Below are 27,024 nucleotides of genomic sequence, written 5' to 3' on the forward strand. Positions count from 1 at the left end.
CATGGAAACCCGCTAGGTGACCTTGGGCAAGTCACACTCTCAGCCTCAAAGGAAGGCAAAGGCAACCCCCCTCTGAAGAAATCTTTCCAAGAAAACCTTGGCTCAGGGTTACTCTAAATTGGGAACAACCTGAAGGCATACTACAACAACAACAACAACAACAAAGGTTCTATCACTTTGATAAAGAAAAAAAAGAGTTGTGGTCTCTTAGCATGGTTCCCTTATGTTATTAGAGCTTTCTCACATGTTCCTTCTGTTGCTTTTTGATACTAAATCAGCTGAAATGAGATGTAAAAAGCCCCCTGGACATAGCATATGTCTCTAGACACACTTAGTTGGTAGTAAGACTACTTGATATAAGTTAACCATACAGTATCTTTCATTAAACATGCAGACGACAGTACCATTAGTGGAATGTTTTGAAAACTGATCAATATCACTTCAGTATATTTATTGGCCAAAAAGCAAGTTGCAAATGATCAGGATGAGAAATGAGCTTCTACACAAATATTATGAGATGGCCAATTCTCCTGCTCAGCAGGTATTTCCTCATTATTACATGGAGTACTGCTCTTGCAGGCTCACTGTTTTTGTATTTAATTGGCTTGAAACATTAATTTTCATTTAAAAATCTACATAAAAGCTGTTTTCCCTTCACTGACTTTTTAAAAGGAATACTTGTTGAACTCCCTCCATTCAGAAATAGGTTTGACTCCTGAAATAAGTGTGCCTATAAATTGTGATAGGTTGATACTTCATATCATTTAAGATCTGAAGGGGATCAAGATCTGTAAAACAATGATTATGAAGGACAAGAGTTAACTACTAAACCTGAATTGTTAGCAAAAGCAGCAATTAATAGATAACTGGGCATTCACTGTATTTTCTCTTTGAACATAATCTACATCCCTGACATGTTGACCTACTTTGGTCACAGCTCTGATCCAAACACTCAGGAACTGCAGTCTTTCTGAGTAAACCTTATAAACTGAAGGGCTGTACAGACTGCCCCTAAGGGGTGGCCCGCAGCCACCTCTTTCTTAGCCAGATTGGGGCCACAGTAACTGCACGCTGTGGCCCCAATCTAGCCTTTCCATGGCACAAAAAGGAGCCGCAAAAAGCAGCTCCTTTCTTCGCTGCAGAAAGGGCGCCATAGCTGCTGGTGCTGTGACTTTTCTGCACTCCTCTGACACTGCATCATCTGTATGCAGTGCCAGAGGAGCGCTGTGACACTGCCTGCTATGTAGTGGGGTACGCGGCGTCACACTGGCTTGGAGAAGAATCGGAGCTTGAGTCATGCAGAAGCCATGTCCCCACTCCAAGCCCCCACTTTGTACAGCCTGTGAGTCAACAGCCGTAAGATAGCTACTTAAAAGAAGTCAAGCAAGACTAGTTTAAAATTTTAAAGATATCTCATCAATGAATAAAATATTATTTTAATCTAAAGATTCAGTGGTAACTGAGTGAGGAGGTAAGTCTTTCATGGGTTTTGGTTCAAATTTTAAAGGGATCAAAGATTGTAGAGAATAATTCATTTATAAAAGAAATTGCTAATTCTAGTACATTCACCTTCTTTAGTGCCTCTAGGGAATAAATATCATATACAACACATCTTTCTGAGTACACTTAAAAGTTTTGAACACAATCTATACTAGCAGAAATATACGTATTTCCCTGTTTACAAGAAAATTCAGAAACAGCAAGTTTATATTTAAATATTTATGTTATGAATTAAGTCATGTCAAATATATTTTTGTACAACCTTAAGAACATGTTTTCCTACAGTTTTTAGAAATGACTATGCTAGCATTTACAATAATGTTTTACTCACCTGGTGCAAGAGGTGTTACTGGTGTAGGCTGTGGGGATATGGTCTCTTCTGCACTGACTGGCTCTACTCGGTGACTCCTTTTCAATTTCAGTTTCTTTGCTTTCTTTTTACTGTTCTCTACAGAAAACATAAACAGAAATAGTCATTTTATTATTTCATTTATGAATTTGTATATTTTGTGTATTTTTATATTAAGATTTTTACCCCCTCCCCCTTTTTTTCTTCTCTCAAAAAAAAAGAAAAAAGAAAGAAAAAAAAAGAAAGAAAAAAAAAGAGATGCTCAAAGTAGCTTTGTTCTTGCTGCTGCCTCCTTCAAGTAATTTCTGACTTAGATGAACCTGTCATGGGGTTCTCTTGGCAAGTTTTGTTCAGTGGGGTTTGACACTGCCTTCCTCTAAAGTGTAATTTGCCCAAGGCCAACCAGTGGGTTTCCATGGCCAAGCAGGGATTTGAACCCTGGTGTCCTGGAGAAATAGACCGATACTTAAACCATTACCCCACACTAGCTTTCTATTTCAAAATAGCTTATAGAATATTAAAAATATGAAAAATAGTATTTAAAATACATTAGCAACAAATTAAAAGCAGCAGCAAACAAAAACACAGCAGAAGAAGTAAATGCAAGAGCATTTTGAAGATGGTTGGTAAGTCAAGCTGATACTTACAGATCCCTAAGTTCTGGTCATCAACTACAACCCACCTGTTCCTGGATTTAAGGTGGCATTATCACCGGAGTCAAGACTCTCTGACACTTGCTGGTCATTCTCATCTTCATGTTCTAACCGCTGTGTGAGTGCAGATTTATATTTTTCTACCAATCTGCCGTCATTTGACTGTTGGCTAATGAGGCTTTGACTATCCATTTGTTCCTGATCTGTTTTTGGTTTTAAAGCGAGGGCTTCCTTTTCATTCTCTTCCCGCTGCCTTTTCTTTTCTTTTTCAATTTTCTTTTCATTCTGTCAGAGCACATAAAAATGCAGTTTTACCAAAGCAACAGAACAGACCTCGGTTTGTATATGTGGGAATTATTAGAGAGGATATTATACAAGGATTTATGAAATACATTTGACATATTAAACATTTTACAATTTTTAACAAATCATTGTAATCATTTTAATGCCTTTATGTCATATACTGAGATCATTCAACACAAGTAACACACATATATGTGTGGTGGGGGGGTATGAGATGCACACACACACACACACAGAGAGACTCTACACAAACCTGGGATTTGGATCCAGCCTCTCCACTATGATAAATCAGTGACAGAAAATGAATAAAACCTCAGATATGGATCATTTAATCTTTTAAACAGTATTTTAGTTTCTTTGCTAAGAAAAAAACCTGTTACATACAGCTTTACATTTTAACTGTTTTTAAATTCAGACGTTCAGCTGTACAAATATTTTCAGCGGCCCCATCTTAGATATCTATATGTAAACAGAGATTACTGGGTGATTCCATCCAAACGCACTGCATATAATGTACACAGAATATGTAATATATCATTTTCTGTGCTGGGAATACATTCACATTGTACCCCCTCCCTCACCAAATATATGAGCATTAAAGAAGTTGAACGAGAAAGTATGAAGATGCAAAGCCTGTTCTAAATAAAAATAGCTCAAGAATCATATCGTAAGCCACTTACCGTTTATACTCAACTATATGTCAAGCTCATATATAAGTCGAGGGCAAGTTTTGAGGCCAAAATTATCAATTTTGATATGACCCATGGATAAGTCGAGGGTAAAGCTTAGAGGCATGTAATGAAGGATGTAAAGGACGAAGCAAAGGAAAACAATGCCAAAGAACTTACAAAATTAAAGCAGGCATAACTATTTGTGCTCATCCTAAAGGCTGGATGGATGAGAGAGTGGGGGGGGGGGCAGTGCTTCCAGGGAAGACTAACTTCTTGCCTTTCACCATATTAACATGAGTTAAAATACAGTACTTACATAGACCTGTGGATAAGTCAACTCAGGTTTGTTTTAGTCAATTTTTAACCTAAATTCTAGACTTACTGTATACATGAGTATATACAGTACTTAAATATTATATATCTTACAATCTGTTTATTTTACGGTATCCAGACCACCTTCTCCAGCCCATACAGATACCCCAGAATGTTTACAATAAAACAGCACCAATACAGGCAATTAAAAGTGGCAGGGAAAGCTGATGATCTGCTGATCATAGACTTTGTATCCAGGGGAAAGTGGATAAGAACCAGGATTTTTTATCAACATTCTTTCTTTTTCAGAAATAACATTGAATATAAAATAGTCTCAAATATGTGGTTTAGCACACATAGTTTTCATACACTACAGAACTCAAATACCTCAGCAATTACAGTGGATATAGGTTGGAATGGGTTGCCAGTTACTAGCTCAGGATCCACTTCATCTGAAATGCTCCTTCCTTCCCGTTCAGCTTCTTCTCTCTCCTTCCGTTCTCTTAATAATTAAAACAACAATAACAATGGTCTGCTCTGATGCATTCAATAGCAATAACAACAAAAATAATATATCTTGAATCAACACAAATCCAAAAAACTACGCCTTTTCATATAAGTGTTCAAAGCACTATATATGTGCTATGTGAGAAATGCTTACAACACTTTTAGTAACGTTTGCAAATATTGTTCCAGTTCTGGGCACCGCCATTCCAAAACTAGTTGGAGCATGTCCAGAGGCGGGCAACCAAAATGGTGAAAGCTATGGAAACCATGTCCTATGAGAAGCAACGTAGGGAGCTAGATATATTTAGCCTGGAGAAGAGAAGATCAAGAGATGAAATGATGGCCCTGTTTAAATATTTGAAGCGATATCATACTGAAGATAGGGCAAGTTTGTTTTCTGCAGCTCCAGAGAATAGAACCCAGAGTAATGGATTCAAACTATCGGAAAAGAGATTCCACTTCAACATTAGGAACAACTTCCTGACAGTAAGAGCTGTTCAACAGTGGAATACGCTGCCTTGGAGTGTGATGGAATCTCCTTCTTGCAAGATTTTTAAACAAAGGCTAGATTGCCATTTGCTGGGGGTATATACCTGCCTGGCAGGGGGTTTGACTGGATGGCCCTTGAGGTCTCTTCCAACTCAATGATTCTATGTTCTCCAAATGACAGACATGGCTTAAAACTGAGATTATGGCAAAATAGTACCTGAGGTGGGAACTAAGCCTGAAGATTTCCAACATACAGCTCATAATCTTGCACCTGCAGCTTACCCCCGCTCTCATTACTTGTTCTGTTCTCTCCTTAATACAAGTGTAGGCAACAGTGATGTGTTTGGGGGCCAATTTTCTGGAATGCAAAACTTGTAAAAAAAATAATCAAAATATGTCCATCTCATTTCAAACATAAAAAATAAAAATAGATACTGTGGGACATTAAATAGTGCAGAAAAGCCTAAACACCTGTTAAAGGGTGAACTGCTAATCCTGTAGGATTCCTTCAGTTTCTTGGGCTACATTCATGTTTATTTATCAGATGCAGTAAATAAGAAGTAAAACAGAAGGAAAAGTGTGTTTTGGGACCTTAGCTAAAGCAGTGCACAAAATTGGGCAATTGTTATATTGGCCTACAAGGAGTCTATGTGAAGCTCTAGAGAAGATATATCGAAACCCTCACACCATATTTTATCTCCACTCTTTTAACTACTCTCAGAAACTAAGCAGATAATGAAAATGTGAGAGGAAGAAGTCTAGTGAGACGAAGATGGGGAGAAACAATGTTAAGGAAGCTTAAGCAGGAAAATCAGTATTAGTGAGAGAGGCTACACTCTTGGCTACATAATGTTTTCTGTATAAAACACTCTTAGATCAATTTAAAGATGCCCTTCTGTCAGTGGGAAATCTCCTCTGGTTATGGAAAGGCTTATAGATCCTAATTTGGTCAGTTATGCATCTCTCCAAAGATTTTCTTGGAGACACAAGCTACAATAAACGTAACTTTTTTTTTGGGGGGGGGGGACTGAATGTGGCTTTGAAAATCTTTACTCGTAACTTTGTCACAATCTCTGCCTCAAGAAAACAAACAGCCTCACTGTAACAGACTGCTTGGAGTTCTTAAGAAGTAAAGTTTGATATCAACAGTCTGTTCTGGAAAGGTATTTTATCCACTAGCACAGTATCTTGAGCATACATATTTCCTTAGAGGTCTTTAAACAGAGGCTGGATGACCATCTGTCGGGGATGCTTTGATTTAGATTTCCTGCACGGCAGGGGGTTGGACTGTACGGCCCTTGCGGTCTCTTCCAACTCTATGACTCTATAATCAAGCTTAGCCAATTTAGCAATAGATCCCATGACACCAGCAGTCCAGGGCTGCCATTAAAAAAATCTATTTTCTGAAGTGTGATACTGATGCCTACAGAAGCTGTAACACATCTCATTGCTGGCTGTGGACTGGAGAGAACAAACATCAGCAATTGCAACTTGAAAAGAAAAGACTGTGGGATGACAAGTATTTTACAAGTATTCAGTCACAAAGATATCAAACTAATGTTCTCTGAGGAATTAATATTACCTGCATTATGTACTTTCTTCCATCTTATATATACATCTGTTAAATATGCCTATCATTTTTACAAATATACCTCCACAAACTCTTGTTTAATAGAAGAATACAAGGTATAGGCATATCTATTGGGAACATAGGAGAAGGCTTTTCAATTACTGCTTCCAAGCTTTGGGATTCCCTCTCGAAAAGAGGCTAGCATAGTTTCTTCTTTGCTGTCCTTTTACAGACAAGTGATAATTTCTCTGTTCTGAGGGGCTTTTAAGAGACTGATGACAAGGACTTTTACTAGTGTAAAGTTTTAATTATGTTTCTCTTTTATAGATTTGCTTTAATTCAATTAAACTATTGAATGTTAACAATAATGTTTTGCATGGTTTTACTTGTCTTGTGCTTTTAATTGCATAGTTTTAACTTTTGTGAGCAGTCTTGAGTCCTGGATTTGGGGAAAAGGCAGGATATAAATCAATATTTATATTGACGACCTATGCTAGATCAAACCAAAGGCCTATCTAGTCCAGCATTCTATTCAATGCCAACTAGTAGAATGTGACTCCAACAAGACCGTCTCCTGTTCACATTCCAAGAAACTGGCATACCGAACAAAGCCTATGTCTCTGATACTACGGCCAGTATATATCCATCTTGGCTAATAACCACTGCTAGCGTAACCCTCTATATATGTGAATAGATGGAGTGGAGAGCATAACATCATCAACAACAACAGCTCCCACTTTCAGGTTCCTTTAAAAATCTGCATCTTGAAAGCTAGTTAATCCCAAATTCTCAAAGCTGCTAAAAATCTCTGCTTTAAAAGCAGAATTTTGCAAGCAGAAAGTGAGCTTGTCCTTGTACAGAGGACAGATGATCCACAACTACACCCTTCTTACACTATAATTCAGAAAACTATGTGACATGTACTGCCTGCACAGCAGGGTTTGAAACCTGTATTTCTATGGAAGAAAACTCTAGATCAGATGTGTGAGAAACATGAACCCTATGAGCTTTCTTCTGCCCCACAACCATTTTTGCCTCCTCTAAGCCTCCATTATGCTTCCCTGAAAAACAAACAAACAAACATCCAAACTTTGCAAAACATAAAGAGATGCTTTCCTGAATCTATTTACAATGCAAAAATAGATTGCTATTTGTTGGCCCTTCCCAGCTTGTCTCTTTCAGATTGCTTTTCAAGTCCACCTTCCTTTAAGCCACCCTTGTAAGGATCTTGCAGGTCTCTGTGGTACTTCTGGACACTCTACCAGGATCCAAACAACAGAGAAGCACCATCATCTGTGCTCCTACTTATAACATTAATTTATTATTGCAGCTGGTAACTCACTTACTGCTCCTGCTTTAGCACATTCTGGCGGGATACAGACCGCCATAAAGTACGTCTTCTATACGTACTAGGGTTAGGAAGGGGCGGTGCTTCCGCACCCCCCTAACCCTAGTACGTATAGAATACGTACAACATGGCGGCGCCCCTTCCACATGGGCGCCGCCATGTTTACGTATCGGACGCTGAGCGTCCGTACGTGTCGCGGCGCCTATGACGTCGCGAGTCCGCGCCAGGCGCCTCGCGACGTCATAAAGGCGCCGCAAAAAGAAGCTCCGAAATGGAGCTTCTTTTTTGCTCCGCGCGGGAGCCGCGCGGTTTGGCTGCTGCGGCTCCCTCGCAGAGCAAATGGCGCCGGCGGGAGACCGCCGCAAAGCGGCGGTCTGTATCCCGCCATTATATACCAAAACAATTTAATGGTGGAGGAAGTCTGAGTACAGGACATGTATGTGTATTATGAAGATAAAGAAAAATGAAATGCATACATGAAAATGGGTAAATTATAAAGGAATAGTAACTCATGTTCAATAATAAAATGGATAAACGAATGAAAGGAAGTTTTGATAAAACAACAAAAATACAAATTAAAAAAAATAAAATATAATGCGAAAAGAAAAGAAAGAGTAATGGTCAACAAATGTTTAGATCTCATCCTTTTAACGTATATGTGTGTGTATGTATGTATATGTGTGTGCGCCTTCAAGTAGTTCCTGACTCATGGCGACCCTAAATCAAACCTATCATGGGGTTTTCTTGGCAAGATTTGTTCAGAGGAGGTTTGTCTTTGCTTTCCCCTGAGGCTGAGAGCATGTGACTTGCCCAGGTCACCCAGTTAATGCAATTATGCACTTAAAGGTACTTTTAAAGAGAGCTAAATTTAAAAACAATGTTTAGATTGCATGAGCAACAGTGTTGTTGTTTTTTTTGTGGGGGTGGTTCTTTGTTTTCTCCTCTTTTCTAGTTATACTGATTTGTTGCCATAAATAAATTAAAAGCTTAAAAAAGAAGTGTGTGTGTGTGTGTGTGTGTGTGTTTGTACAAAAAGATATACACTTGTCCCTCCATATTCGCTAGGGTTAGGGGCACAAGACCCCCGTGAATATGGAAAAACTGCAAATAATAAAAACATATGTTTTTACCTGAGAGGACACCTCTCTAGGAATCTCTAGGTCCTCCAGTGCAACTCTGTGGTCAACGTCCGACAGATACTGACCATAGAACTGCGCTGGAGAAGCTACAAATGCCTAGTAGAGTATTATCTCTAGGAATCTCTAGGCCTTTCAGGGTAACTTTTAGTTAAAGTTAACCACAGAGTTGTGCTGGAGGACCTAGATATTCCTAGAGAGAACATATTAATCAAATCCGTGAATAAAATCCGCAAATATCAAAGCCGCAAATATGGAGGGATGACTGTATATATATATTCCAAGTCCTTAAAAGTATCTAATATATTTATTTGGATCGGGATCTTAGAGACCATCTTAAAAACATCCAAAAAAAGAGTGTCAGTTTGGAAAGGGCACCCTTAGTAAAGCAATGTCATATAAGCAAATCAAAGACACTGAGACTATTGGATAAAACTGGTATTTTAACAGGCACTAATATTGTTCTCATTACTCAAATATATTTACAAAAGGCATTTTGCTTAGTCAGTCACACATGTTAGTTTGCTTTCGTGTTGTAATGTTATATTCTTCTTTTTGTGCTTTTTATATTTACAGTGGCCCCTTTGTATCTACTAGGCGGGTTTGGTTCCAGGTCCCTCAGTGGGTATCAAAATAAGTTGATACTCAAATTTCATTATATACAATGGCATAGCAAAATGGTGTCCCTTATATAAAATGGCAAAATCAAGGTTTGCTTTTTGGATTTTTTTTAAAAAAGTTTTAAGCCGTGCATGGTTGAATCTGTGGATACCAAATCCGTGGATATAGAGGTTCAACTGAATTGTATGTGGTATACTGCTCATAAGCAGGGTGGTATAAAATATTTTAAGTAAATAAAAATTAGATCATTTCAAAAATGATCTTGCCCTCAGCCCTTACGTGTAATGGAAAAGGAAAGTACCTTTCTTCCCGTATCTTCCTCACTCGTTCTGCCCGTTCACGTTTCTCTTGTTCTTCAGCTGCCTTTTGCTCTGCAGTGTCTTTCTGGATTCGTTCATGTAAGGCATCAAAATCTTTAGCTATAATATGCAACAGCCAAAGTAAACCTTTTTTGATAGACTTGTCAATTTTTTTCCCATAGCCCATGATAGCTGAGCAAGGCTCCTATAAACAAGAGAAAGGTACATTGTGTTATTATATTTTTAAAATGTGATCTGTATAAATACTGGCATCATAACTCACCAATAAACAATTTCTCAAAGTAATTGTACAAGTGCTTCACACTTGTCAATAAGAACTCATACACAGTTTGGAACACTACAGAACACAACCAAAAGGGATATGGGTGCAGATTTATCTCAACACCCTGATACCTGCTTTTTCAAATGTTTTCCAAAGATTCTTTTTAAAACCAAATTCTAGGGATCATTTTGGAGATTTGATATAAGAAATGTTTAGAGAGGCTTTAGATAGGATAATGTCTCAAGTTTCCTTTTTCTTATTTTCCTTTTCATTGGAGTAGAATAAGTGGAACCTATCATTAAATGCTGTATTATGAATTGTTCCACCCAATCAGCCAGATCTTCAGAGTTCTACAGAAACTGAGTTAGTCTTCAGTGAGCAATTTAGAATTTGAGTTGCTCCCATAGCTTTTTTTGACCGTTACTATTCCTTTTCTGCTTCTGCAGACCTTAACAATAGTCCATGTGGAAGGGATCTAGGAGTCTTAGTAGACCACAAGTTGAACATGAGTCAGCAGTGTGATGTGGCAGCAGAAGACCAACGCAATTCTTGGTTGCATCAACAGGAGTATTGTGTCTAGATAGAGGGAAATGACAGTACTGCTGTATTCTGCTTTGGTCAGGCCTCACTTGGAATACTGTGCCCAATTCTGGGCACCTCAATTCAAGAAGGGTGGTAAGAAGCTGGAATGTGTCCACAGGAGGACAACCAAAATGGTGAAAGGTCTGGAAGCCATGCCCTACGAGAAGCGGCTTAGGGAGCTGGGAATGTTTAGTCTGATCAAAAGAAGATGAAGAGGGGACATGATAGTCCTGTTTAAATATGTGAATGGATGTCATATTGAAGAGGAAAGAGGCTTGTTTTCCATGGCTCCAGAGACTACGACAAGAAGCAACTAATTTAAACTACAAGGAAAAAAGATTCCACCTAGATTTCAGGAGGAATTTCCTAATTGTCAGAGCTATTCAACAGTGGAATATTCTGCCTTAGAGTGTGATGGAGTCTCCTTCTTTAGAGGTTCTCAAACAGAAGCTGGAGGGCCATCGGTCAGGAGTGATTTGATTGGTGTTGCTGCATGGCAGGGGTTTGGACCTAATGGCCCCTGTGTTCCTTTCCAACTCTGTGACTCTATGAAGCTCAGTAAGCATATTGTTATTTCACTCTTACTTCAATAACCTTGAACCATTACAGTTCAGCACCTATTATCATTTCAAAACATTACATAGCTTATTCAATGGTATTTAAAAGGAATTAATTTTATAGTTTTAGGAGGGGTAAAAATAAAGCTTTTATTATTATTACACAAAATGAAATACAACACTTTACCACCTACTTACTTGCTTACTTGCTAATTAGCTTACTTGTTGTTCACCGCTATGATCTTTGGAATAGCGGTATATAAATAAAACAAATTATTATTATTATTATTATTATTATTGAAATGGAGATGACCTACAAAGTTGCAGTAAACACATACTAAAAGTAGTCTTACATTTTTTGTAGATTGTGACATTCTCAAACTAGAACAGATTTATGCAGTAATGTATAAATGAATATAAAGTTATGTTAAAGTGAAACGTCCAAGTGGCACTACTAATATGCAAAGCAAGGGTTTAGACACCCCACCAGAGATTTAAAGAAATCATGAAGGGGATTGTGAGGCCACACATGCTAGTCTCATTGTGCCCAGCAGCACTACACATCTGCTTCAGCTATGAAAGGGTTCTGTGCATACATTAACATGTGAAGAAACCTTATGCACATGAAATCTTTTTAAACACTGGGTGAACTGAGCACATCAGTGTGGGAGAAGCTGCTGGTGAATCTCAATGCCGTTTCTCCCCTCCTTGTAAGGGAGGTTTTATAGGAATACTCCACAGCCAATAAATCTGTTAACTAGTACCACGAGCTCTTCAAATACCGTTGTCTACTTTAAGTCTGAAACCCAACATTAGTCCAAACCAGAGCAACCCGCTGAAATAAAACATAGCTCAGGAGCATAAAGAGACAAGAATATGACTGCTGGCAGGCCAGAAGAAAACAACAGGATTACACAATTCTAATTCCAACATTCTGTCCAAGCATCAGGTTTAAGCAGGTTAATCTTATTAAAATGCACTTACAATCTGACAGAGGCATTTGTGCTCGTTGACAAGTTTTTCAAGAGATAAACACTCAATTACATCTGCTTCGGCCAAGGCACCTTCTTTGTCCTGCTTATTAGCTAACCTAAGGGAAAGAGTGCCACCAGGTGAGAAGATGTATCAGTATTGTTTATATCTGCAAAACGTCAAGTTCAAGTCAAGTCAAGAAGCAGTAGCATTAGAACACAGAATATTTGAATTCATATAGACGATGGAAAAGAGATATGAAACTGTTACTAATGTTGAACACTGTTTCTAATATTGCCCATTTCCTAATACCATAATTATCCCTGCATGGAGTATGTCAGATTTAGATTGGTTAGTTCTCAGAAAACACCATTCATAACCACATATTAATTAGTCTTCAATCACACCTTACTAATTTCATGATTGAAACTCCATAGAGATTTGACCCAGACAACAGCCCATAGAAAGATTTAAAAAATCGTGTTCCCTCTTTTCCTTTTCCAATCCCCCTATACCAGGGGTAGGCAACCTTTTTGAGCCGGGGGCCGGGTTGCTGTCCCTCAGACAACTGGGGGGCCGAAGCCAAAAAATAAATAATTAAATAATTTTTTGAAACATTAAATAAATAAATAAACTGGGACTGATGTAGGAAAATTTTTTCAAATGGAGGACACTTTTTTTTAAAAAAATGGAGGACACATGAAAAAATTTGCTGATTTTTTAAAAAATGTTAAGATAAATGCATGTTTCTGAGGCTTCTATAGACAATTGCCCCACCATGCTCCCTCGTGCGAGAGGCCAAAGGTCCCGGCGGCAATCGGCGGCAGGACTGGGCTGGGGCCGGTCCCAATGCCTCGCCGGGCCGCATCCGGCCCACGGGCCGCAGGTTGCCTACCCCTGCCCTATACCCTTGTTTTGGGGAAGAGTCAAGCTTTAGATTCAAGTCCCCTCTAAATATTAAATATGGATATGGATATCTGTGTTTAATAACTTACAAAAACAACAACATGTAAATCCATCGATTGCTAACATGGTAGGGATAACCAAATTGGAGGATATTCCAAGTTAAAGTGTCCATGGTTACTGTTTGCACTAGAGCTCACTTTGCACTGCTAGTCATAACAAAAGAGCTATGATGGAAAGGAAAAACAGTCCATCCCCCCCAGCCCCCCGCAATACTGATGTTAACATTGCTGTGATTCTTCACTGTACACGGTATTCCTGCATTGTACTTATAAGTGCATTATAAGAACCATGCAGGAATGATTTTTGAAAGACATAGCAGGATTCAAGTGACAATGCAACTAACAGAACAGGTTGGTCTTTTTGTCCTTTCCTTGGGACAAAATTCTCATGTACAAGAATCTGATTTTTCTTGAAATCTTGGAACAACCATAAAGGTTAGAAGAATATTTCAGTTTCTTAAATGCCAAATACAATATAACAGGGCTTCAAGAAAAATGCTGACTTTTAGGCAAAAGCACTGGAAGACAACCAGCAATCCAGAGAACCAATAATAAGTTTAAATAAGCAACACAAAGAACGTGTTATGGTAATTACAGTAATAATATTGACAGCTAGGAGTTCAAGGGTCCCTTTCATCATGTGGAAGGTGTCTTCTATATATGGAAGGTATAGTTTACACCTTGCCTTAAAACATTGCATATGATAAGTGACACTAAATTAAAAGATATACTAGTAGAATAATACACCTGCACAAGCACTCCCACAGGCAGAAGTACGTAAACTGCTATAAAATTTGGATCTAACCCAATATACCCGATTTTGGCTCATATGCTTAACTAGCATTTCGAGTAAAATGTTATCTTATTTGTTATTATTATCTTTACAATAAGATGACCTATGTTACACCAATGTGCATGAATGGCCTCCAATCACACAGTGAGTTTAAAGCCAGAAAAGTAATCTAAGAGAGAACATAGAAGAACTCTGAACCAAGTGTATCTGGTCTTTGTACCACTTTATAAGTATGTTGGTTTCACTATCAATTTCTTAATATCTTTTTAAAAAATAATATGAATAATGAGTTTCAAAATAGCACCCTAGAATATTTCAAAAACTAAAAAAGTTGCCTTTATTGTGGCATACAAAATGTTCAAGATTCAACTTCATTTAACTTGGATTTAACGAGACTAATGTAAATAATAAAGATAGTTTGCAAGCTCAACTGAGCTGTATGGGCACCACGATCCTGACCATTTCCTACAGTTCTACTAATTTTCTAACAAATTATTCATATTTCACCCTTCCACCAAAGAGCTCAAGCCACTGTATCTAATTCCATTCTCCACATTCATTTTTAATTTTAGAAATGTACTGCATATTAAGATTCATTCTTATAAAGAGTTCAAATTTTTGTCTGTCCAAGAACTAGGGCTCAAAAGTGCCAGTGGTGTAGTGTTCTCTCTCGAATAGCATCTCGCAGAGCTATGACAAAACAGCACTGGAAGTAAAAACTGTCCACTTCATCCATGTAGATGGAAAGACTTTGTGTATGTTCATGAGCTTCACGATACCAGCCCAAATGTCAAAGGAACTTCTTCTATTCCCTGTTTTTCTAACTTCTTATGATGATCTTTTCCTCCCAATTTTGTTCTAACTTATTATGATAGGCAAAATTTTTACAAAATTCTCTGTAGTTTGTATGCCAATCACCAGATCTTCAGAGGATTTATTTTTAGAAATAAAATCGTATTAAGCAACAGGTATTTTCACTGCAAGCCAGAAAGTACAGTAAGAAGGGAGCAATGCAAAAACGCTTCCTGGTATTGCCTAATTAGAATAGAATGGCCCGCCTTAGAAGCAAGACTAGGTCTCCAACAGGCAGAACCAGATTCCCCAACTGTAAAGTAACTAATTTGCTCTTGTACTGTAGTACATCATAACCAGTCAATACTCTCACACTCCACAGCTTTCAAAGATGCATTTTCCAAGTGATTATAAGCTCTAGGAGGATTAAGCAAGCAGAATGTTTTAATGGAACTCACACTCCAGCTTTATTATTTATGCACACAAGGACACTGCAAATTACCTTAAACAGATCCTAAAGCATGAGACTTCTGAAACACCCGGATTTTTAAAAAGGTAAGTAGATTATTTTTATTTTGTGTCGAATAATACAAAATAGGGCACTGTGGAATTTAAAAGACTCAAAGATGCCTTAAAAATAGTGAGTGCATGTCCTCTGCAAAACTAGAAAGTGCTTCTGATAGATATGTTTGTAGAGCTTTATTACTTAGATACATGAATACTAATTTGCTAGGCATGTTTTATGCGCCTAAACTAGTTTCTCTTGGATGTATGCCAGGAGGAGCTTAAGGACGAGAGCTCACTTTTAATTTTCCAAGTCAATAGAATCTCTTTACACAAAGATCTCATTTTAAAACCAAAGAAGGCTTATAAGAAAAACAAAACAAAAACCCTTGAAATTATATCCTGTGAGAGTGGGTTACTTAACTGGTAAAATGCTAAAAATACCAACCCAAACGCAAAATGAACAAGAGAAGCTCACTGTATTTATACATTATCTTGTAAATCATGTTTTGATTTTGGAATATGTTCTTTTATTGTAATACTAAAAATGGAGTAGAATCAAGCTGAAATAAGAACAGAAATAGGTTCTAAAATGTCTCTGGGAGCTTTATTGCAGCAGGAAAACTTCAGCATTTTTATTTTAGGAATCATGGGAAAAGGGAGTGTATGTGTACATTTGACAGAAATGACATCATCTCACATTTATGAAAAAATATTTGTACTGTATGCAGAACTTCTTTCAGTCAAAGGTCGTGCTCAGTGATAGGGCTAAATAACTTCCAAATATAGGATTTTTATAATCCTAAAAAAGGGGGTCATTTGAACAAAAATGATTCAAGAGCTATTCTGCAACTTACAGCTGCTAGCTGCAGAATTTGCACTAAAAGAGATCTTAGTGTCTCCTTTTATACATACAAGATTTCCTATAAAGTCTATTTTAAAGTGCTATTAAAAGATTTTAGCATTTGATTCATTGAGAAATTAGTGGGGTTTTTGCCACTGTACTTTTATTCCTAAACTACAGATCAGAACCTTTCAAACTCTGTGTCTCCAGAGAGCTCTTTGTGCTGACTTATCCGTTAATAAGCATCTCAAACCTGTCTGTTGCATGTAAAAGGCTCCTGGTTCAGTTAACGTATTTTTTAAGTAGACATAAGAAAGAATCTGCCCCTTGTCCAAAATTTGCAACAGAAACTTTTGTGAGATCTCAAAAAATATTGGCTCATCCAGAAATAAAATGATTCTGTCACTGTGTTTAATCTGCACATGATATAAGAAATATATTATAAAATGTAATACTGCTGCTTACAAATCCCCCGCCCCTGATATCTCAGAAAATTTATAGGTTTTGCAAAACACTGTGTTTAGTGTTATTCCGTTCCCATTTGTCAACTGCACCTTTAGTTTCACTATGAGCAATTTTGTATTATGAACTCTTCATTTCTGAATCACATTGTCTTAATTCAATCATCTCCACCCTACTTCACTGGGAATATGAATATGGAATAAACAAGACCTTTCCAGATTTTAATGTTTTTGTAAGAGCAACACAGTACCTGGTATTAAATCCAGACCTAGCACTCTTAATTCTAATGCACTAGGAGAAAAGGTGGTGGTGGTGGGGAAGTGTACACAGGGTATTTTTCTGATTCTTAGAAGAACTGCATTGTACTGAAAGACAATGTCAAAGAGTGTTTGTCCATGTAGAGTAAAATGTCTTCCACCTAAACACACAGAACCAGAAAACACAATTTGGAATCAATGTTGATTTTTAAAAATGAGATTTAAATATCCAATATTTCTTGCATTGTGAGAGTAAGTAAAACTTTAGCATTAGATTTTTTTAAAAAAAAATCTGAAAATGCAACTGCCCTCCATCAAAATCAGCTAAACATCAAATACCACAGAAGATTTAAAAAAAAAAAAATCAAAATAATGCATTTTAAAAGCTGGCTAAGCCTAGTACCTAGAAACAAAGAAATAAATGGACAAATGTCTAGATCAGAGTATTCCAGAAACAGGATACCATGACTCAAAATGCTTTGTGCTACTAGCTTCTAAACTGACTCCATAAAGGAGAAGCATTCAGAGAAGAGTACCTGAAAACTTTAATGCCCAGCTTTATATGGGGATCGACAGTCCCTAAGATAGACTCAAGACAAAGTATTTATGCTTTCGAAATCAAGTGTTTATAATAAAGCCAATGCATATTGATGTCTGCCATGTTCTCTTACTGTAATATGTGTATATAAGTATAAAAAAGTAAGGGAGAAGGGAGACATATCTTGTTGTGTCTTTAAGAATAATAAATTTATTTATTTCAGCATGATCTTTCATGGATTAAAATTTAGAGAGGAAGTTGATTTTAACCCACAACATTTCATACTAAAATAAACCACTTATTCTTAAGGATCCAAAAAAAAAAAAAAAAAAACAAAAACAAAAACAAACAAACACCTACCTTTTAGTTCCTTTGTTTTTATAGTGAAGCAGACTAATATGGCTTTGTTGTTGTTATTGTTGTTAATTGCTGTCAAATGGACTTCAACTCATGATAACTCTATGAATGAGAGGCCTCCAAGTTACCTTGCTATCAACAGCTCTCCTCAGATCTTACAAGTTCACAGCTACCTCTTTTTTTAAAAAAGTGCTACAAGTATTTCCCAGCTAAAGGGGTAGAGCAATGGAATATACAAAAGCATACAGCTAATGACGACAAGGCTTCATACTTTATTATTAGAATGGGTTAAAATTTCAGTTATTGAATTTAAACCAAGATAGCCCTATTTTGTCATCTGAAAAAAACCATAAAATTGCTGTTTAATTACAGAACTATCAGACATACTATACTGATGTTAGTTAAAGATGAGCTAGACTGTTTTAGGAGAGCTTTTTAGATCACTTTCCTTGGAGTCTTAATTCAGCACTCCTGATCACTTTCACATGCTTGCAAATAGAACTTTTCAAGTGATATTTTAAAATGTGTCAAGCATTTTTAACATTAGTAAAGATTTCCATAATTAAACCATATTGTCTACTGTGGGAGTCACATTTTGCAATGCTAAGGTATTACTAGAATAAAAGTTGGTTTATACAATGTACCCCACCTCCACCTGTAAACTGCAGTTGTCCAAACAACTGGTACTGAAACACGCTTGCCCAATAGGTTTCAGAACACTCACAGTATTCTAAGGAAATTGGAATGGAATCCATATTTAGAAGACAGTTATAAGGAATTACTGGTTTCTCAATATTAAGTGGGGAACAATTTTGTAAGAAATGAGTAGCGCATGCTCAGCAATTGATTTAATGAATGTGTTTCCCAGTTTCATAATTTCACTAAATTCCCTAAATATATCATGCAAATACAGATTCCAGATCAGAATGCACAAGGGGTTAATTTTCAGATGCTTAAATTGTTATGTAAATCTGCGTACAAGGTCCCATGTGCTGCCTGCATTTACTCATATGCTGCTTAAAGACACAGTTAACATGGACAAATTCCAATTCTATTTTATTAATTCAAATATGGATGCCCCTTCATCTAAATTGAAGCTTATGCTTCAGATTAACCAGAAAGGTAATTTTATTCCGACTGTAATCCTTGAAACAACGTGAGGAAGTTCGATTGATTACAGTGCCCAAATTATAGGTCAGAAGTGTGTTTAAATAGCAATATCCCATACAGGTTCTATATATAACTCCCTTACGCATTTGCTGGCCCAGTTTGGTAGGGGAAAAACATACCAGTACTGTTCATGCTCTCTGATCTGAGCAATTTGGAGACTCACCATGCCAGCATGGTGTAGTGGTTTGAGCACTGGACTACAAACTGGTGATCAGGGTTTGAATCCTTGCTTGGCCATGGAAACTCAGTAGGTGACCTCAGGCAAGTTACATTTTCTCAGCCTCAGAGAAAGGCAAAGGCAACCCCACTATGAACAAATATTGACAAGAAAACACCATGATAGGGTTGCTTTAGTGTTGCCATAAGTTGGAAATGACCTTTAGGCACGCAACAACATATCCCATACTTGTTCTCTATGCAAATCCCTTTCACATTTTTGGCACACAGTGGAATAAACTTCATACCACTATTGTATAAGCTCCTTGATCTGTACAACATCTGTGCGTCTTCCCATGCAGACTACCAGATTGCTGAATAATTAGTTTTTAAGGACTAATCTTCCAGCTCTCCATACAGAAATGCAGGCTGTACAGTGACAGAACATTAGTAGTCTGTTATTTGTCAGCATATAAACTTTGACTTACAATGATTCTTACAAATAAGAACTCCCCATGAGACCTTTTTATTAGCAGCCCTGCCCAGGCCTTGCAAACTCAGAGTCGTTGCTTACTTTATTGAGTAAATCTACCTGTAATGTAGTCTTCCTCTTCCCCTATTGCCTTCTACTCTTCCTAGCATTATCCTCTTTACCAAAGTCATTTGGGGGGTACTAAGGAATGAAATACCCCTCATAGTGCACAGCTCAGTCTTCAAACATGGCCAGAATCCTCTTCCATTGTCTACAGATAAGCTCAAAAGCATGTGAGAAAAGAATAGCATGTGGAACAGGGGAAAAAATTGTAAAGGGGCACCTGAAAGCCAGTGCAGTTTGGGACTATAATGCTATGAGACCAGGCTCTCAACCTCAGGGGAAGGCAATGGCAAATCTTTTCTGAACAAATCTTGCCAAGAAAACTCCATGATAGGGTTAAGGTGATAATTTGAAGGGACACAGCAACAAAATAACAGAAGGGGTACTAAGAATAAACAAGTGAGCAATAAGCAACAGTACAACATGGTGAACCAAAAGAAACATGGTCTTAGCAGGCTGACAATAAATGGACTAAAGTGGAAGGCCTAGTTAAGGCTTTTTATATAACTCCCTAGGACTGAAAGTTAGACCCAGATATACTGGACCTGCCCCTTGACCAAAAAACACAAGCACCAATAAAATAAAATAAAATAAAATAAAAATCCAGAACTTTATCAAAAGGCCATGTGATTGCATGTTATGACACTATCTACTGGGAATAGCTTTTTGGGAAACATCAAAATATGCACAGATTTTCTTTCAGACATCAGATATGTAGTAAACAGTAACCTACATACTTTATAGAAAGAAGAACGAAGCCATCTAAATTACTCTCTAAATTCAGTATGGCATAAGGTCTGACACACTTTCAAAGCATAGTTCAAACGACGCACAACATAAATCCATAGCAACCTTCAGATATTATACTTGGTAGTGACTGAATCTGTCTATGGTATACTAGATTCTTTCTTTGAACAACTTTTTTGACTACAGAATACACAAAACACCATTTAGAGACCAAAAATTACTACAGGTTAGATTTCAATAAGATAGGCCTTTATTGGTATTTCATACCTGCTTATTTATTTTATATATTTGTTATGTGAAAAACCAAGACTTCATTTATATAAATGAAATAAATCTGGGTTTCCCACATCAGTATAATGGTATTTTTCCAGATTTACAGTGTTTCAGAATTTAAAAGCAACACCAGCAATCTCTCCTTGAACAATGTATTAACAACTTCTCCGCAACTAGCAAGACCACTATTTCGAACTATAGAAATCTCAGATTTCTCATTTTTAAAATGTTTAAAATCACAGGTTTACTTCTCTTCATAAGGACTGGTGCAGATGGCTGTGTTCCTCCCAGTCATAATCAGAAGATTGCTATGAAGTTGCATGCTCCTTCCTCCTCTTCCATCTCACAAATGTTCTTCCATGTCCTTTTTTTCCAAATATAGGATTTCATAAGCATGTAAAGGAAAGACTAAGAACTACTGCTTAGTTAGAAATCACACAGCACTGTTTTTACTTTAGTACAAGTGTCAAATATTGCATCATGATGAGCTCTTCAAAAGGAAAAGGACTGTGCAAACCTACAAGCAACTCTGAAAGATGATTAAGAAATAAACATTACTTGCATACTGTGACATGCTGCTTTGTATATGCAAATCATTTCAGCTTGCCCCCCCCCCAAAAAAAAAAAAAAAAAAAGGTCAAAAGTGCTAACATGGCATGTTTGGCCAGAGTTAGGCTAGAGGAAGTAACATGTGCTTTGCATCAAGACTTACTGCAAAATAATTTCTCAGGCTAACCACTGACCAAGTGATCACTTAGTGAGTCTCAGAAAAAAATGTCTGTTATCACATGTAATACATTTACATTACTTGTGGTGTTGCATTTTCCTGGTTTCTTTTTCTTTTAGCAACAGATTTTTTTTTGGTCATACTTATAATATGCCAGTATAAACAACTAACTGAAGTGGTTTTAAATCCTTAGGTTTATGCCACTGACTGGGCTACACAACCATCATAAATTCTGTAGAAAATGAAAGACCGCCTTCAAGAATTTAAACTGAAAGCAAAGCAACTTCAACTACTAGAAGAAAGCAGCTGTGTTTCTGGTGTTGTGGCTGAGGAACAAGGAGAGCTTGAACAAACAGCTGTCATTTTTGAAAAGGAGCCAGTAACAGAAAGGTACCTGAATGAAATCCAACGACTTCACAATGATATTAACAACTTGGCCACGGATGTTCAGAAGTTTAGTCAGCAGCAAAAGAGCCTGGTGGCTTCCATGAGACGATTCAGTGTGCTTAAAAAGGAATGCAGTGCCACAAGAGAAATAAAAATTCAAGCAGAACACATTAGTATGGGCTTGGATGACTTGTCAAAAACAGTGAAGAAGGTAGAAAAAGAGCATGGTTCATCATCTGCTGTTGGAAGGGTTCTTAGTTCTCAGCGGGCAGTCCTATTCCATCGCTTCCAAAATATTATGTTTCTGTACAATGGTGCAATAACAGCCAAGCAAGAGAAATGCAAAGGTTTTATTGTGCGTCAGCTTGAAGTAGCAGGAAAACAAGTATCTGAAGAAGAATTGAATGATATGGTTCAACAAGGAAAGTGGGAAATCTTCAATGAAAATCTGCTGACTGAGGTCAAGATCACTAAGGCTCAGCTATCTGAGATTGAACAGAGACATAAAGAACTGGTCAATCTGGAGAATCAGGTGAAAGACTTAAAGGGCCTCTTCATCCAAATCTCACTTTTGGTTGAAGAGCAAGGTGAAATGATCAACAACATTGAAATGGAAGTGACTAATACTCAGGATTATGTTCAGGCCTCAAGAGAAAAGTTCAGGCTGGCAGTAAAGTATCGAAAGAGACATCCTTGTAGAGCACTATGCTGCTGTTGCTGCTGCCCATGCAGCAAATAAAGGGGCTTCTGGGCACATCAATCCTCTTTGCAATAACCCTGACCTAGTGTATGACTTGGATGGGATGAAGGGCAAGTAGCTAGTTTACCAGGCATGAATGGACAGGTTGCTTACCTGTAACAGTATTTCTTCGAGTGGTCATCTGCGAATACATAGAGAATGGTCAAACACAGTCCGAGGTCAAAAACGAAAGTGATTCCAAGCAAGCAAGAGCAAGCGAAAGTTCCTTGAAGCAGCTAGCGCGGCGGAAAAAAGGAACTGGGGAAAAGAGCGGGAAGGCAGGGGCCTTATAACGGGTGGGCGGAGTTACCGCCAAAAAGTTTCTATATGTTGCAAAGTAAACTTTGCCCAGTGATTCCAGAAGGTTCCGAGCAGCACTGCGCAGGCGCAGTAAAAACCCATTTGTATGATTCGCAGAGACCACGAAGAAGAAACATGGTGTTACAGTTTTTGTTTTCTCAAGTGACATATCTTGTGTGCTGTGGGCTGGCAGGCAAAGGGCACAAAACTAAAGCAAATACACATACACAAATGGAAGGGGGCATCTACAAAGGAATAGGATACTCTTGTCCATGTTCACTACATGCCATCATTTTAAAGAGCTGTCTGAGGGCTCCTTTCGTATAACAGTGAGAAGCAGGGTTCCTCTACCTATTTTAACATATTGCGCCTTTAAAAATATCACAAAATACTGCTGAACATGACAGGAAGTAGTTCTGTTAACATTCACTGGTCACTAATATTGCCACAAGCAAAGCATTGGCCAAACAAGTCCATGAAATACAGGCACAACCAACTTACAATAACATCCAAAACCCACAAAACAATTACACCTTTATTCGACTGACCAAATACACAAAATCAAAGATGTAAACTTTTAAAGCTCTACTGGCTTCTTCATCAGGCAAAGGTATTAAAAAAAATCATACAGGAGGAAAAAATGTATGACAATGTAGGTTACACGTCTAAATTCAACATGTTATTCTTGTGTTCTGTGTTGAGATGGTGTGAAGGGATATTCATGCAGGCAGCTCCCTTCTCTTTCTGGTGGCATTGGGAACAAAGCATTTCAGAGTCCAGGAGATAAATTTTGAATTCCATTAGCAATATAAATTCCCAAAATGGAGGCCAGTGATTAACATTCTTTTTTTAAAAAAATTATCCTGTGTGATTTTTAACACCTTTGCCTGATGAAGAAGCCACTGGAACTTTGAAAGCTTACATCATGTATTTTGTGCATTGTGCTTGGCTGGATGAAGTTATCACTGTTCTGTAGACTTTGGATGTTATTGTATGTTTTGTGGCTTTTCAATGTTATTTGCTTATATAGCTACTCCTGAATATGTTTCCTAGGCACAGTGTCACGCTCAAAAGATTCACTTCTTTGAGAAATGATTGCATATCCCTAACAATTTTATTCAGTAGTTTGGATAAAGGGAAATGCAAACCCACCACAACAAAACTAGGACAGCATTATTTGGAAGGTGCTTGGCCAATTTAGTAACAACTTATAGCCTTTGTAAAAGAGGTGGCTCGACTAAGAGAAAAGTGTTAGGAACAATGTGCGACTGGTTTTTTGTTTTGTTCTGATTTTGTTTTTGCTGCAAGACTATTTCAAGATGTTCACTTAAGCCACATTGAAATAAGTTTAAAAACAAACAAAACAATGTTACAAAGTATAAGAAGCACAACACTTTCAAGAATACAGTGAAGGCTAGAACTGTTTAAATTACTGCAGCATTTCTCTGATGCCACTTATAGCATCCTGTACACAGGATAACAGGGGCAATCTCAGACATTTTGGGAAATGTATATCTGTAACGAGGTTTTGGTTATACTTTCACAATGTATATAGCCCTTTATAAAGAACCGGTTTTAAAATATATAATACAGGTTGAGCATCCCTTATCTAAAATTCCAAAATCCAAAACATTTTAAAATCCAAAGCAGCTGTGATAGTGACACCCTTGCTTTCTAATGGTTCAGTGTACACAGACTTTGTTTTGTCTACAAAATTATTAAAAAAAATATTATGTATAGAATTATATACACAGCACAGTGTATAAGAAACAAATGAATTTGATGTTTAGATTTGCATCTCATCTCCAAGATATCTCATTACGTATATGAATATATTCCAAAATTAATTTTAAAAATTCCAAAATCCCAACATTTCTGGTCCCAAGTGTTTTGGCTAAGGGACAGTCAACCTGTATGATAAACTTGTTAGCAGTGCAATTAATTTTACCTTAAATATATCTACATTTGATATTACTTTAAGAGTCATGGCTCCATCTTAACACATCCTGGAAAGGCTTTCATGGCCGGCATCCATAGTTCTTTGTGGGTTTTTCGGGCTATGTGCAATGGCAAATGAAAACTAGCCAGGGCCAGGGTGGTTTCCCACCAGACAATGGATCACTAATTAGAAACCCTGAGGCCTTACCATTCAACTACAGACGAACAGAGATTAACATGTAAATCATCTCCTCTCAGCCAAGGGTTACACAGTATACAGTTGGCCCCTCTTATACACAGATTTCTTAAACATGGATTCAAGCATCCATGGTTTGAAAATGTTCAAAAAAAGTATAAATTTCAAATATCAAACCTTGATTTTCCATTTTTTATAAGGGACAATATTTTGCTATGCCATTATATTTAATGGGACTTGAACATCCACTGATTTTATTATCCACGAGGGATCTTGGAAGCAAACCCCAGCGTATAACAAGGGTCCACTTTATATATACCACTCACTTTCATGCCAGGATTCTCCGAAGATGTCAGTCACAGATGCTGGCGAAACTTCAGGAATAAACTATTCCAAGGCACGGCCACATAGCCCATAAACCCACAAAAAACCCTATGTTTCAAAATTTTGCCTAGATATTTTTAGCACATTCCTCTGAACAACAGTTACCAAGATAGCCTCTTTTAGTACTCAATCCTCTTCCCAGGATATATTATGAACTACAGTTCAAGGGAGTGCACACTTGAGCTCTCTAGCAGAGAATTCTAATTACCTGGATTTACCTGTTATGAATCTTTAACAGTTGCCTTGATATCAAACACATGCACATTCAGAGAACAAGGCCAAAAGAAAGATACAAGGTAAAAATAAACTTGTTTGCCACTGCTGCATGCACAGGGAAAGAAACCCAGTTTCCTGCTACAAGTGCCTATAAAAGCAAAGATTATATTGACACAGTGAATACGAGAGACTTTCTGTTTACTTCATTTCCTCTGAACTATCACTACCAATGTCTTCCTTCTCCTATGCCCTCTAAAAGTACCCTCAGATTCTGAATCTGAAAATATCTCCAAGATTCAAAAATGTGACATACTACTTTTAGTATGTGACTATAACTCTGGAGACTGAGGCCCGTTCCGCACGGGCAAAAAGTAAATACTAGGTACGTACTAGGGTTACGGAAAGTATGTACCTAGTACGTACAAAATGGTGGCACCCTATACACATGGCGTCGCCATTTTGACATAGCAGACGCTTAGCGTCCGCACGTTGCAGTTCACTTATGACGCCGCAAGTGTGCCATTGGCGCCACCAAAAGAAGCTGCTTTTTGGGGCTTCTTTTTCGGCCGCCGGGAAGCCTCGCTGTTTGGAGGCTGTGGCTTCCCGGCAGTGAAAACGGAGGCGCTGGCAGACCGCCCTTTTTGGGCGGTCTGTAAAGCACCTGAGATTCTATTCCCAGCTCAGCCATGAAACCCACTGGGTAACCTTGAGCAACACACTCTCTCTCAGCCTCAGGGGAATGCAATGGCAAAGATTCTCTGAACAAATCTTGCCAAGAAAACCCCATGATATGGCCTTAGGGTCGCATAAATTGGAAATGATGGGAAAGCATACAACACTCAAACAAGGCCAACTCTTTCAGGCTCACAATTCTGTCTAGTTCTTTGGGCCCCATCCAAAATATTTCTAGGTTTTACTATGCATTACTACCATCAAACTGGAAGCCAGCTGTCAGACTTGAGCAAACTCAGAACCAATATGCATCAAAGAGTCCAGGATGTGAAACAGCAGAAAACTTATTGAATACACACAGTCAGAAATTCACCAGTCAGTGTTTAAGCTAGAACTGCCCCTCAACAGCCAAGCAATACACTAAAACCCCAGAAATCCAAACAACTCCATTTGGCACCAAAGCTAGCACCTCCAATTCCCATAGCTTCTTCCCCCCTACTAGCCAGCCCCAGTTCTCAACCTTCTCACCAACTCTATCTCTTTCAAACTCAGGCAAACTATCTTTCCCAAAACTATCCTCAAAGGGGCGGGATATAAATAAATAAATGATGATGATGATGATCCTAACCAGCTGCACATATCCCATCCCCCCTATGCCAACTAGCTATCTGCTTACCCATAAGCCACAGCAACTATTAGCCTACCCATCAGCCCCAAGCAAGCAAGCAAGCATATAACATAGTTCATTACTGGCTACACAATCAGAACTATGACAGAATCCATGTATGCATGCATTGTTCTGACACCAGCTCAGAGTGAAGACACTATTAAAAAACAGTAAGGCTGTGTGTATATCAATA

The 27,024-nt window shown here is 37.8% G+C and overlaps 2 protein-coding genes across 5 annotated transcripts in view; one reads left to right on the forward strand and one right to left on the reverse strand.

The window, feature by feature from the left end:
• ARL13B (ARF like GTPase 13B) overlaps positions 1-27,024 on the reverse strand; it is a 65,350-nt gene that overhangs the window by 7,228 nt on the left and 31,098 nt on the right. For all 4 annotated transcript variants that reach the window (XM_089512283.1, XM_089512281.1, XM_089512284.1 and 1 more), the window contains exons 5-9: positions 12,165-12,270; positions 9,761-9,963; positions 4,176-4,290; positions 2,532-2,787; positions 1,832-1,948 (exon numbers count right to left, since the gene is read on the reverse strand). In XM_089512283.1, the coding sequence (XP_089368409.1) occupies positions 1,832-1,948; positions 2,532-2,787; positions 4,176-4,290; positions 9,761-9,963; positions 12,165-12,270 (797 nt within the window). The remainder of the gene's footprint in view (positions 1-1,831; positions 1,949-2,531; positions 2,788-4,175; positions 4,291-9,760; positions 9,964-12,164; positions 12,271-27,024) is intronic.
• On the forward strand, positions 15,071-22,621 carry STX19 (syntaxin 19). The gene is made up of 2 exons (XM_089508150.1): positions 15,071-15,257; positions 21,526-22,621. Exon 2 carries the CDS (start codon positions 21,574-21,576, stop codon positions 22,456-22,458), a length of 885 nt encoding a protein of 294 aa, XP_089364276.1. The 5' UTR covers positions 15,071-15,257; positions 21,526-21,573; the 3' UTR covers positions 22,459-22,621.

Source organism: Sceloporus occidentalis, unplaced genomic scaffold, assembly GCF_023333645.1.
Source record: "Sceloporus occidentalis isolate IW3139 unplaced genomic scaffold, rSceOcc1.0.p SCAF_2, whole genome shotgun sequence".
In the NCBI taxonomy this organism is placed as follows: domain Eukaryota; kingdom Metazoa; phylum Chordata; class Lepidosauria; order Squamata; family Phrynosomatidae; genus Sceloporus; species Sceloporus occidentalis.

Excerpts from the sequence above, each read along its gene's own strand:
- STX19 (XM_089508150.1), top strand. The coding sequence starts at position 21,574 with ATGAAAGACCGCCTTCAAGAATTTAAACTGAAAGCAAAGCAACTTCAA.